Here is an 11,177-nt window from a genome sequence, read left to right on the forward strand (position 1 = left end):
ATAGATCCTCAATCCGCTTAACGATCACATCCTCCACCAGTAGCCTTAACGAAGCCGTATCCCATCGGTTAACCTTGATAGCTTCTTGGAACAGCTCGTGGAATATGTTGCCAAAGACCTGTGCTTTTCCCACATCGGTTGTGTTTTTAATGCGTTCCTGAAGAGCAGCACGACGCTGGCAAGTGATCGAGTCGGCCACGATAGTCGCCGATACCAGATGATCCGGATGAAGTATCACCATGTTAGCAGTATCGTCAACTACGCATTGACCCCTGGCGTCAAATTCTCCGATCAGGTGAATATAGGATTCCTTCGTACACGGGCTATCGAACCATGACTCCCGAAGAATAAGCACTTTCTTGTCTTCCTTGGCCCGCTCAGCTTGTACAAGGAGCACCTGTTTATAGTGTCAATAATGGGTGGGGGCATTGAGGGCGTGCAGGTGGGCTGACCTGTTCGGGTTGGACACGTCCTCTGGGGTTGGTATACGCTGACTCCGCAATTTCAACAATCAAATAGCGCTTGATAGCTTGTCGACTTCTAAGGTTCTAGAGTAGGCATACTTAGCATATTGATAACGAGCATTGATTCACTAGGAGAGACAAACATGATCCGTTCCATCTACTCCTGATTGCCTCATAGAATGTTCGATAGCATCCATGTCTAAGCTACCATCATCAAACTCATCACCAGAGGAAATGTCAGGGTCCTTTTTCGTCTCATTAAGTGATCCAACTGCGGATGCAAAATAGCGCTGAGGTCCAGTGCCGGACAGTGGCTGTTCCGGCACATTTGGCCCCTTGGGTATGGGCCTTGCAAGTTTCACGCTTGGCGCCTTATCACACTCGGCAAGAAGATCTTCTATATTGTCGGAAAAATCATCAAAGTCATCATCGAATTCGTCGCCGTTAAGTTCGAACTCGTTGTCATTTGTCATGGTCGCATCCACTTTTGAAGTGGCTGTGCTGGTAGCAGCAAAAGTCACCCTCTTCTGGAGGAGGGGAGCCCCTCCATTCGGCGGCATTGATGTCGACGTGGCAGGCTGAATATCCTCTGCAACATCGCGCGACGGGTTGGGATCCACGAAAGGATCCATTGAAGCTTCTGCAAGTTCAAGAAAGTCATCATCGAAGTCATCATCTCCATAGTCCGAAGACAACTCGTCGACAAATTCTGTAGTCTGCGGCGCGGTCTCAGCCCCAACGGGAACAATCGCGTCCTCGGTCTTCTTAGGAGAGCAGCTAGGACTTCTGCCTTCTGTTGGGGACGCCAGATGACTTTTGGATGTGTTACCGCGCTTTGGGACTGGAGAAGAGTCCGGCGCAAATGATCTTTCAGGAACTTTTTGCAGAGTCTTCTCCATCTGCTTGACGAGAGTGCTGAGGTTAGAGGCTTGATTGTTGCCCGAATCGACGACATTGCTCCTTGTCCTAGAGAAGATGCTGCGACCCGTACCGAACCTTTCGTTATCGACTCTTCTCCGCTTCGCCTTGGAAGTAGGCCATTCGGCATTGCAGCTATTCGACCGTCTCAGCCCGGAAGAGCCTCGGCCTGTTCGGGCTGACACAGGTGTCTGTGGGGAAGATGAAAGCAAATGCGCAAATCGTGGTTGAGCAAGTTCGCCAGTACCATTGGCAAGGGACTTGCCCACATAGTTGTTCCATAGTTCGGTGGCAAGGTCATGCTGGGGCGTTCTGATCAAGGATTGGTCGTTTGGCAAGTCAATCGATTCTCTCCGCTTGCTTTTCGAGGTTGCGGCCAAGGGGGAGCTCGTTGGCGACGAGTTGCGGCGACGCTTCTTGCCGTGCAATGCAGGTGTTTGCGACATTGGATCGGCATTGGAGCTCGCAGGGACATGTTGCCAGGTGACGTAGTCTTCAGGCGTAAACTCTTGCCCCGGGGCACTATTGAAAGCATCCTCGGCATTGCTGATTAGATCTGCGAGTGGTATTCGATTTCCTGGTGTTTGGGGACATTCTTTGATAGGCTTAGATTCAGTTACTTCGATCGTAGGTGGGTTGATTTTCGATTCTGGTTGCTGTTTTTCCACCACACCATTCAGCCACGATGTTTGATTCTCCTTGTTGGCATGGTCTGTGGTTGCCGTCTTCTGAGGGGTCTTCTCTGGGTTTTGTGCGTCTTTGCTGTATCGAAAAGCGTTCAATTTCGAGCGAGACTGCGAAGAGATTTTGTACGCTCCTGGGGGTCTGTTCATGGTGTTCATTGCTGGTTGTGATCGTGGAGTCGGAGATTAAGCCGACATCGCGATCACGGAAGTCTGTACAATATCTTTAGCAACGGAGCGGAGCGCTGGATGACGATGGATGGCGCGGAAACAAAGTCGTTGATTGTACCTACATTCAATGGTTAATTGATAGATTCTTGCTGAGTAAAGTGGTAGAAGAGGGCAAGAACTGGAGCAGTCGAAACAGGCTCAACATAACTTGGTAAATGCATGTGTAATGAATGGCAGCTCAAATGCACGCACGATGCGATAAGCCGATCGATCTAATTAGTCCTCAACGCGTCGCGCGTCGAGTGTTCCTGCCTCAGGTGTATCTGTGGGCTATGGAGTTTTTGCCTGTAATCCCAGGCAGAAAGGCGGTCCAGGAAATTTGCCCAGTTGGGACTAGTGGCTATGACCCCAGCAAGTCATCGGCCTTTTGCGGCTTCTGAACATCAACCGCTCGACCGACTCGTCACCCCTCCACCTAGCTCCTCCTATCGCTCCGACGAAAGAATTCGATCTCGAAGTCGCTCAATTGACCCGACTATTACCATCGCTGGTCGACCGGATTGTTGAACTCGGTGCTCCGTGCCATCAGCCCCTGCTTCATCGCCTCAGACAGGGATCCTCACCCGCCACCGCCTGTCCCATCTTGTCCAGCTTGAGGTTTCCCTACACCTCAACAGTTATACGCCACATTCACAATGTCTGCTCGCCCATTGTCGTCTTGCCTTCGCGCCCGGTGCTCTGCCCTCCGGGCTCAGAATGTCCAGGGTTTCTCGACCCGCAGCAACCTCCGTGCCGCCGACCACGGTGACCACTATGATCCCCCGACTGGATACCTCTTTGGCCTGAAGCCTGGCCAGAAATATCAGAAGGAAGGCTGGGAGAACATCTGGTATTACGGATTCATCGGCAGTCTGCTAGTCACCGGCGTCGCATATGTTTTCAAGCCCGACACCTCGTGCGTCCAACCCTCGCCCATTTCCCCAGGCTCCGCCGCTAGCTTCCTTGTCACACGGAGCTATGCTGACAGGGTCACTTTGCTCTTTCCTTGCTGACCGTTACTTTCAGGATACAAACATGGGCTCTCGAGGAGGCTCGCCGGCGGCTGGAGGCCGAGGGCATCTTGGAGGACCCCGACAAGGCCCAGCGCAAGTAAAGCGCACTAGTCCAACTTCTCCCTTGTACTTTGTACATAGATTGGCCGGGCGTGGAAGACGGTTGTTGATTGAATGGTTACACGTGTTATCAGGCACATTCCGGTCCGATCCTAGACAGGGCTTTCCATTTCACTGTTCGCTTTTCTTTCCTTTCTTTCCTGTTACCTGCGTGTGTCTTGTCGTCTTATATCCTTTCATTGGCTCGCTTTATGAACTTAGGAGCGGAAGAGAAAATAAATCAAGACTCTTTGATCACAATCAAGTTATGCAGTCATTATAATACCTTCTACGAGTGGTAAGGAAATCTCTCAGCCGTGGACCATGCTTTCAACGATTGGTAGACAAATAGATGTGAGGCCGTCCCTTCTGTACAAGGTTGCTTTCGAGGGCTATACCTGCGGATATATATCCGTACGTCTGAGTAAGGGCATTTCTCTTCGGACCTTCGCAAGAAGCTCCAAGTCAATGTCAGCAACAGCGATTTGCGGTTCCTCATACTCATCTCCGAGACTCGCTACCACTTCACCCCACGGATTCACAATTAACGAGTGGCCATAGCTGACGCGCTTCTCGTTGTGTGGTCCTGCCTGTGCAGCTGCTACAACATATGACTGAGTTTCGATAGCTCTAGCCCGCAGAAGTGTCTCCCAGTGCGCTCTACCAGTGGGGACCGTAAAGGCGGATGGGTAGGCGATGATCTGGGCATCCTGTCGCCTGAGAGCCAGACTGAGCTCGGGGAAGCGCAACTGTGAAGTTTATCAGTCGAGATGAACTTGATCCGAAGGTAACGGCATATGACTTACGTCAAAGCAGATAGATAAGCCCACGCGCCCAATGGGCGTCTCGAATGGCGGCAAGATCTCCATGCCCTTTTCAACACTCCTGTACGTTGAATGTCAGTGAGATGGGTTCAGCTAGCAGCAACTACAGGATTCACCCACGCGCTCTCTTTCAGCACTGGGCCGCCTTTGATATCGACGTCGAACAGGTGAACCTTCTGGTAGCGCTGTATTATGGAACCCTTATCATCGATCCAGATGAGAGTGTTCTTCGTCCTATCATTGGATGCCGGTTCATGAATTCCGACATTGATATGAAGCTTGGCTAGTTGAGCCTCTTTCTGTAGACCTAGGACGAATTCACTATCTTGCACGGAGCGCGCAAGAGATATCGTCTCGGCAGGCGAGGAACCAATATAATCTGAGGCTTCGGGGAGAAACAACGCCTGGTATGACTTATATTAACAAGAAGTATCGGAATGTATCCTCGTTGGTCTTACTTTTGCTCCAGCTGCAGCTGCTTTGCGAACCAGCGTTTGGCATTGTGCCAGATTGGCTGCCAGACTCGCAGTCGAGCATAGTTGACCAACAGCCTATAGCATCAAGGCACATGTATCAGTGAAGTGATGCGATTGAATACATAAAGAGCCAAACTAAGAGCCTACTGCAAGAACCATATTCAGCCGACTATCAGAGTCTGAAACTTCGTAGACAAGTACAAACAACAATATGCGTCAAGTGGGAGAGTGATGGAATATGTCTTCTTATCACGGCATCGCTTAGTTAGTAGATGCTGCCCGCAATTACGTCGGCAGACTTTCCCGATCCGGGCGCCGACATTGCCATCCCGCTTCAAATCCGCAGAACTGGGCGAATTTCCGCCGACAGCCACCACCAACCAACCAACCATCTAACATTTTTGTCGCTTCGATACACAGCGCTGATCACAAGCGCAGTTGCGACCCAGACAGAATGAAGAGCTTACGAAGAGATCTCTCCTCGAACCCGCAGGCTCAAAATGTCACCAGCAAAATCTTCGTCCGGTCCACGAAAAGTGGGAAGGTGCAAAAGATCGTTCGCGAGCTCTATCTGAGACAGGATATTCCATGCTCGTCGAAGCTTTGCACGGTGTGTCCGTCAGTTGCGCCTGCGGATGCGAATGGAAACAGTGAGCAAGAGACCTGCGGCCCTTGATTGACGGTGGAAACTGGCTAATGCGACGAATTAATCTCTTAGTTACGCCGTTCGTCCTCTCCGAACAACCCGCGGGCACCAAAGCTTTCCCTCGTGGCCATTACCTCGTTCCTGATACAAATGCGCTGCTGAATGGAATGGATCTTTTCGAACACACCGGAGCCTTCTACGATGTCATCATTTTACAGACCGTCCTCGAGGAGCTGCGGAACCAGTCCCTCCCCCTCTACAACCGTTTGCTTGCGCTGATCAAAACCGACGAGAAGCGCTTCTATCTGTTCTTTAACGAGTTCCGCCTGGAGACTCATGTTCGACGTGGCCCCGACGAGTCGATCAACGACCGGAATGACCGAGCCGTTCGAGCCGTGGCGAAGTGGTACATGGGACATTTGCTGTCGACGGCCAAGAAGGCCAAGAAGGAGCGTTCGATCCCGGCGATCGTGGTCATTACCGACGACAAGGAGAACTTGCGGAAGTCGAAGGAAGAGAACATTACCGCGCTGTCACTGACGGATTACGTCTCGGGTCTGGAGGATTCCGACAGGTTACTGGACATGATCAACGAGTCGAGGGAGGCGAGAGAAGCCAAGGGCGCACGCGGCGAGCTCTTCTACCCCGAATACTACACCATGTCGAAACTCCAGACGGGCCTGAGGGCGGGAACATTGCACCAGGGTGTTTTCAACGTTTCGCCGTACAACTACTTGGAGGGCTCAGTTAACGTTCCAGCCTTTGACAAGCCTCTACTGATCCTTGGCCGCGACAACAGCAACCGAGCTATTTCTGGAGATGTCGTTGTGATTGAAGTGCTGCCTAAGGATCAATGGAAGACACCATCGACCAAGCTTGTGGACGAGGAAGCTGTGACCAAGAATGACAACCCAGATGCCGAGGATAACGAGGCGGTTGTCACTGAAAGAGAGCGCAAAGCGTTGCAGGAGGAAGTCAAGAAAGCCCATGGAAAGAACTCAGAGGGTAGACCACAGCCAACGGCCAAGGTTGTTGGAGTGATGAAGCGGAACTGGCGGCAATATGTCGGTCATGTCGATTCAGGATCAGCAGGTTCCCAGACCAGCTCGAGTCGACGACAGCAAAATGTCTTCGTTCTGCCCATGGATAAGCGTGTGCCAAAGATCAGACTGCGCACTAGACAAGCTGCCGATCTCATAGGCCAACGCATCCTGGTCACTATTGACGCTTGGGACCGCGATTCACGATACCCGACTGGACACTTCATCCGGTCATTGGGAGAACTGGAAACCAAGGGAGCCGAGACGGAGGCCTTGTTGCTTGAATATGACGTTCAGTACAAGCCCTTCCCCAAGGCCGTCCTCGACTGCCTCCCTGCGGAGGGTCATGACTGGAGAGTGCCCGCGAGCAAAGACGACATTGGCTGGAAGGGGCGGAGGGATCTTCGAGACCTTCTTATCTGCAGTATCGACCCCCCTGGCTGTCAGGATATCGATGACGCTCTGCACGCACGACCATTGCCGAATGGCAACTTCGAAGTCGGTGTTCACATCGCCGATGTCTCACATTTTGTCAAGCCCAACAACGCGATGGACCTCGAGGCCTCGCAGCGTGGAACCACGGTGTACCTTGTCGACAAACGTATTGACATGTTGCCGCACTTGCTCGGTACCGATCTGTGCTCCCTGAAACCCTACGTGGAGCGGTACGCCTTCTCCGTCCTGTGGGAAATGACCCCCAACGCGGAGGTTGTGTCCGCCGATTTCACCAAGTCGGTGATCCGGTCCCGCGAGGCCTTCAGCTACGAGAAGGCCCAAAAGCGGATCGACGACCCGAAGCAGACCGACGAACTCACCGAGAGCATGCGCACCCTGCTGCGCTTCTCCAAGATCCTCCGCCAGAAGCGCATGGACGCCGGTGCGCTGAACCTCGCCTCGCCCGAAGTCCGGATCGAGGCGGACAATGACGAGGTCGGCGACCCGCTGGCCGACGTTAAGACCAAGGCGATGCTCGAGACAAACAGCCTGGTCGAGGAGTTCATGCTCCACGCCAACATCACCGTCGCCACCAAGATCTACAGCACCTTCTCCCAGACGGCCATGCTCCGCCGGCACGCCACGCCGCCCCCGCAGAACTTCGAGGAGCTCATCAACCAGCTCACCAAGAAGCGCGACCTGCGGCTCGACGTGTCCAGCTCGCGAGCGCTGGCCGACTCGCTCGACCGCTGCGTCGACGCGCAGAACCCCTTCTTCAACACCCTGGTCCGCATCCTGGCCACGCGTTGCATGACCTCGGCCGAGTACTTCGTCGCGGGCGCGCACGCCGAATCCGAGTTCCGGCACTACGGCCTGGCCTCCCCGATCTACACGCACTTCACCTCGCCGATCCGCCGGTACGCCGACCTGCTGGTCCACCGCCAGCTGGCCTCGGCCATCGGCTACGAGGGCGAAGACGGCCGCGCCGTCGTCGAGGGCGTCATGACCCGCAACCGTCTCGAGGACATCTGCCGGAACATCAACTACCGCCACCGCAACGCCCAGTTCGCCGGCCGCGCCAGCATCGAGTACTACGTCGGCCAGGCGCTCAAGGCCCGCGGCGAGAAGATGGCCGCCGACGGGGTGGACGGCGGCATCGAGGAGGAGGGCTACGTCATGCGCGTCTTCGAGAACGGCGTCGTCGTCTTCGTGCCGCGCTTCGGCATCGAGGGCGTCGTCCGCCTCGAGGACTTCGTCCTTCCCAAGGACGCCGCCCTGCGCACCGTCGCCGAGCGCCGCGAGCTCGTCGTCCGCCGCCAGAGCGACTTCGACAGCGAGGAGTACACCCTCCGCGTCTCGGACAAGGGCGACGCCGACCAGGCGCACGGCGTCTCCGTCGAGCTGTTCCAGAAGGTCAATGTCAACGTCAGCTCCGTCAAGGAGGAAGGCGGTCGTGGCGCTGGGAAGCGGAGAGTCCGCATCTTGATCTTGGGCCAAGGCGCTTGAACAAACTAACACACAATACAAGGGGGGGGAAAGTGAAATTATCTATCGATTTATGACTGGCATAATATCAGAGGATTCGGGCGTCTACCGGTGTCTCGCACGTAGGATGACTGTACTAGATTTAGTTGTGTTCAATCTAAAATTTCTATGCGGTGTAACAATATCCGACATCTTACGATCTTGTACATCTTCGACCTTTAACTCTTCCCCCTTCTCGGTACTGATTCTCCACACTATACTCTCTGCAACGACACCATCCCACGCAACAAGCCGACCGGAGACCAAAGGTGCGACTTTGACACTCCTCGAGTTGTTACCTGGTGGTTCATCTCCGTCGCACCGGTTTCGATCTTGGAACCCCCGGGGGTATCCTTGACCCCGGTCTGAGGAGACGAATCAATCGGCGAATTTTCGGCCGCTGCTTGCGCTATTTCCCTAATCTTCCACCCCCGGACTAGCCAAAGACACAAAGCCGCGCCTATGTACATGAAACCAGTGAAGATCTGCACGCGCAGATACGCCGCGTCGCCAGCGTGATTGTTGCGCAACAGCAGGGCAATCGCCTCCGACACGGTGCAAGGGGGCACCAGCACCAGCCAAGTGATGCTCAATCCGCTGGGCAGATCCCGAAGCCCGATGATCTCGCTCGCGACGGGGGCGACGGTCGCCCAGTAGGTACCAGAGACGGTGCCGACCAGCACAGCAAAGAAGCAGACTACGCCCATACTGCGCGCAAACGTCCAGATGACGAGACAGAAAAGACCGCACAGGAATGTGAGGAAGGCGGCGATGTTGATGCGGCCGAGGCGGTCGCTGAACATGCCAACGAAGGGGCGGCCCAGTCCTTGGCCGAGATTGAGAAGGGCGCTTACCACACTACCCTGGTGGGAGGTCAGGCCCACGGAGAGGGCGAAGTTGGCGACGCTGAAGAGCAGAGCAACGTAGCCAAGCATGCTGAAGACACCCCAGCCCAGAAACAGCAGGAATTCCGGTCGCTTGAGGAGCGGCAGCGCAAAAGCCTGGTGCCGGCTGCCCACGGCCTTGTTGCGATCGCGCAGGAGGTTGGCGCACACCAGGTTGACAACGCAGGCAATGATGCCGAGGATCCGAAAGGCCCAGGGCAGGCCTAGGCGAGGGATCATAGTGCCGACGGCGAGCGAGTACATGAGACCACCGAGGCCAGACCCGGCGGCGTTGATCCCCATGGCCAGGCTACGGCGCCGTGAGAACCATTGCGGGATGATACCGACGGTGCCGACGAAGAGAAAGCCCATGCCCCAGCCAAAACAGACACCTTGACTGAGAAAAATGTGCCATCGTTGGGTTGCAAATGAGGACCCGATGAGCGAGAGCGTCTCAAAGAACACACCCAGGTTGAGGGTCAAGCGCGTGCCGAAGACATGAATAAGGTACGTGGCCACGGGGGCCACGAGAAGCGCGCACGATATACTCAAGCCACCAGTAAAGGCATAGGAGAGAGCGGAGGTATTAGGGAACACATCATGGGAGAGGTAGTAGGAGAGAAACACGCCGTAACTCTATATTGGTTGGTCAGCCGTCGGATTTTCCCATATAAATGACGACTACTGACGCTGTTGATGCCCCAGGTGTGGGCATTGATCCAGAACACACAGGCAACACAGACCCAGCCATATCCTCCATCCGGAGGAACGTCTTGCTCATACTTGGACTCTGCGTCCAGCGGGGCAGACAGTTGTGGATTATCCAGATCAGACGATGGTTCTAGATTCGGATCGCTATCCTGTCGTTGTGAACGAATGGTGTCGATTGGAGCATTATCTGCCATGATTAATCCCACCCAGCCTGCAAGGATAGAGTTCCGAGAAAACGAGTCTTAGGTTGGACCTCGTTGGTTGATTTCTATCAAGTTCACGATGCAGAGCGCAGTGCGGATTTATCCCAGATGCGTGTCAATCCCAGCCATGGGCCATGAAGAAGTGGACCAGACGGCCAGGAAGAGGAGAACAAGTGCATCTCGAAGGACGAAGGGGAGGAGTCAAGCAGAGATAGAGGCTAAAGCGAACGATGTGTCATTGATCCATCCTTCTACTAACGAGATTTGGGCCCGATTCTAGCCAGTCAAGAACGATTAACGGGCATCAGTCGGCGAGTTGTCCGACTCGAAAAGAGCCCATCATTGGGCCAAAAGTAAATCCCAGACATGAAGAGGAGCAGCTGGGCTCTATGAAAGGGGACCTGATATGCCGATTGACCCGGTGCGGAGTCCGGGGAGGAGACGAGTAGCGTCGGTTGGTTGCGCCAGTCAGAGAGAGTTTGGGGGTGATGACTGATGAGTGATGACAGCAGCTCCAGATCAATTCCAGGCTCCACCTCGACGATGTGAATCCGGGGTTCACTTCTAGAGTTGCAACTTGCGCAATTCCAGGCTGTCAATGATGCAGACATGTTCTGGAGACAGGAAAGAATGGGCCGAGAGCCACGTGCGGCTGTACGCTGTCATGAAGCATGGCTGCTGCTAAGTATCTCTCACACGGAAGATTGCGGAAGGTTTGTATCTTTTCAAGGTTGTCTCCGTACTCCGTATCATGCTGGGCAATTTACCTACTTGGCTCTGGCTGGCAACTCAAGGGTCTTACTAGAATGGGAATCGTCTCAGCATCCGATCACGGGACACAGCTGAAGGAAATGGGGCTAACCTGACCAGGCTTAGTTATCTCTACCCCGCGGTGGCCTCAGGAAAATGGCAGATATTTGGCTAGTTTGTCCTGTTTGTCCTGTTTGTCCTGTGCCCGATGTGTGCCTTGGTGCCTTGGTGCCTAAGTCGTGTACCTGGTTGTCATGGGTGATGGAATCAGCAATCATCATCAATCATCATCATCAT

At 54.2% G+C, this 11,177-nt stretch overlaps 5 protein-coding genes across 5 annotated transcripts; 2 read left to right on the forward strand and 3 right to left on the reverse strand.

Moving 5' to 3' along the window:
• Positions 1-582: 582 nt before the first annotated feature.
• BO66DRAFT_390172 (bifunctional ATP-dependent DNA helicase/ssDNA endodeoxyribonuclease DNA2) lies at positions 583-2,444 on the reverse strand. The gene is made up of 2 exons (XM_025646943.1): positions 2,359-2,444; positions 583-2,278 (listed from the first exon to the last, which is right to left on the reverse strand). Exon 2 carries the CDS (start codon positions 2,213-2,215, stop codon positions 593-595), a length of 1,623 nt encoding a protein of 540 aa, XP_025505874.1. The 5' UTR covers positions 2,216-2,278; positions 2,359-2,444; the 3' UTR covers positions 583-592.
• Positions 2,445-2,692: 248 nt separating this feature from the next.
• BO66DRAFT_390173 (uncharacterized protein) lies at positions 2,693-3,641 on the forward strand. Its single transcript, XM_025646944.1, has 2 exons — positions 2,693-3,191; positions 3,302-3,641. Exons 1-2 carry the CDS (start codon positions 2,932-2,934, stop codon positions 3,387-3,389), a joined length of 348 nt encoding a protein of 115 aa, XP_025505875.1. The 5' UTR covers positions 2,693-2,931; the 3' UTR covers positions 3,390-3,641.
• Positions 3,642-3,758: 117 nt separating this feature from the next.
• Positions 3,759-4,908, reverse strand: BO66DRAFT_369911 (carbon-nitrogen hydrolase family protein). Its single transcript, XM_025645399.1, has 5 exons — positions 4,835-4,908; positions 4,670-4,762; positions 4,332-4,615; positions 4,194-4,272; positions 3,759-4,136 (listed from the first exon to the last, which is right to left on the reverse strand). Exons 1-5 carry the CDS (start codon positions 4,844-4,846, stop codon positions 3,780-3,782), a joined length of 825 nt encoding a protein of 274 aa, XP_025505876.1. The 5' UTR covers positions 4,847-4,908; the 3' UTR covers positions 3,759-3,779.
• Positions 4,909-5,058: 150 nt separating this feature from the next.
• Positions 5,059-8,415, forward strand: BO66DRAFT_36626 (exosome catalytic subunit DIS3). The gene is made up of 2 exons (XM_025645246.1): positions 5,059-5,337; positions 5,406-8,415. The coding sequence occupies exons 1-2, from the start codon at positions 5,142-5,144 to the stop codon at positions 8,312-8,314; spliced, it is 3,105 nt and encodes a 1,034-aa protein (XP_025505877.1). The 5' UTR covers positions 5,059-5,141; the 3' UTR covers positions 8,315-8,415.
• Positions 8,416-8,547: 132 nt separating this feature from the next.
• BO66DRAFT_318434 (MCT family MFS transporter) lies at positions 8,548-10,121 on the reverse strand (the record flags this gene model as incomplete). Its single annotated transcript, XM_025643601.1, has 2 exons — positions 8,548-9,852; positions 9,906-10,121. The coding sequence occupies 2 exons, from the start codon at positions 10,119-10,121 to the stop codon at positions 8,548-8,550; spliced, it is 1,521 nt and encodes a 506-aa protein (XP_025505878.1).
• Positions 10,122-11,177: the final 1,056 nt, after the last annotated feature.

Source organism: Aspergillus aculeatinus (assembly GCF_003184765.1).
Source record: "Aspergillus aculeatinus CBS 121060 unplaced genomic scaffold BO66scaffold_13, whole genome shotgun sequence".
In the NCBI taxonomy this organism is placed as follows: Eukaryota; Fungi; Ascomycota; class Eurotiomycetes; order Eurotiales; family Aspergillaceae; genus Aspergillus; species Aspergillus aculeatinus.

What these genes read in the sequence shown, in the direction of transcription:
- BO66DRAFT_390172 (XM_025646943.1), bottom strand. Translation starts at nt 2,215, where the DNA reads ATGAACAGACCCCCAGGAGCGTACAAAATCTCTTCGCAGTCTCGCTCG.
- BO66DRAFT_390173 (XM_025646944.1), top strand. Translation starts at nt 2,932, where the DNA reads ATGTCTGCTCGCCCATTGTCGTCTTGCCTTCGCGCCCGGTGCTCTGCC. An exon ending in GTTTTCAAGCCCGACACCTC is followed by an intron (nt 3,192 to 3,301) that starts GTGCGTCCAACC and finishes CGTTACTTTCAG; the next exon opens with GATACAAACATGGGCTCTCG.
- BO66DRAFT_369911 (XM_025645399.1), bottom strand. An exon ending in CAGCTGCAGCTGGAGCAAAA is followed by an intron (nt 4,616 to 4,669) that starts GTAAGACCAACG and finishes AAGTCATACCAG; the next exon opens with GCGTTGTTTCTCCCCGAAGC. An exon ending in CCAGTGCTGAAAGAGAGCGC is followed by an intron (nt 4,273 to 4,331) that starts GTGGGTGAATCC and finishes TTCAACGTACAG; the next exon opens with GAGTGTTGAAAAGGGCATGG.
- BO66DRAFT_36626 (XM_025645246.1), top strand. Translation starts at nt 5,142, where the DNA reads ATGAAGAGCTTACGAAGAGATCTCTCCTCGAACCCGCAGGCTCAAAAT. An exon ending in TGCGGATGCGAATGGAAACA is followed by an intron (nt 5,338 to 5,405) that starts GTGAGCAAGAGA and finishes TTAATCTCTTAG; the next exon opens with TTACGCCGTTCGTCCTCTCC.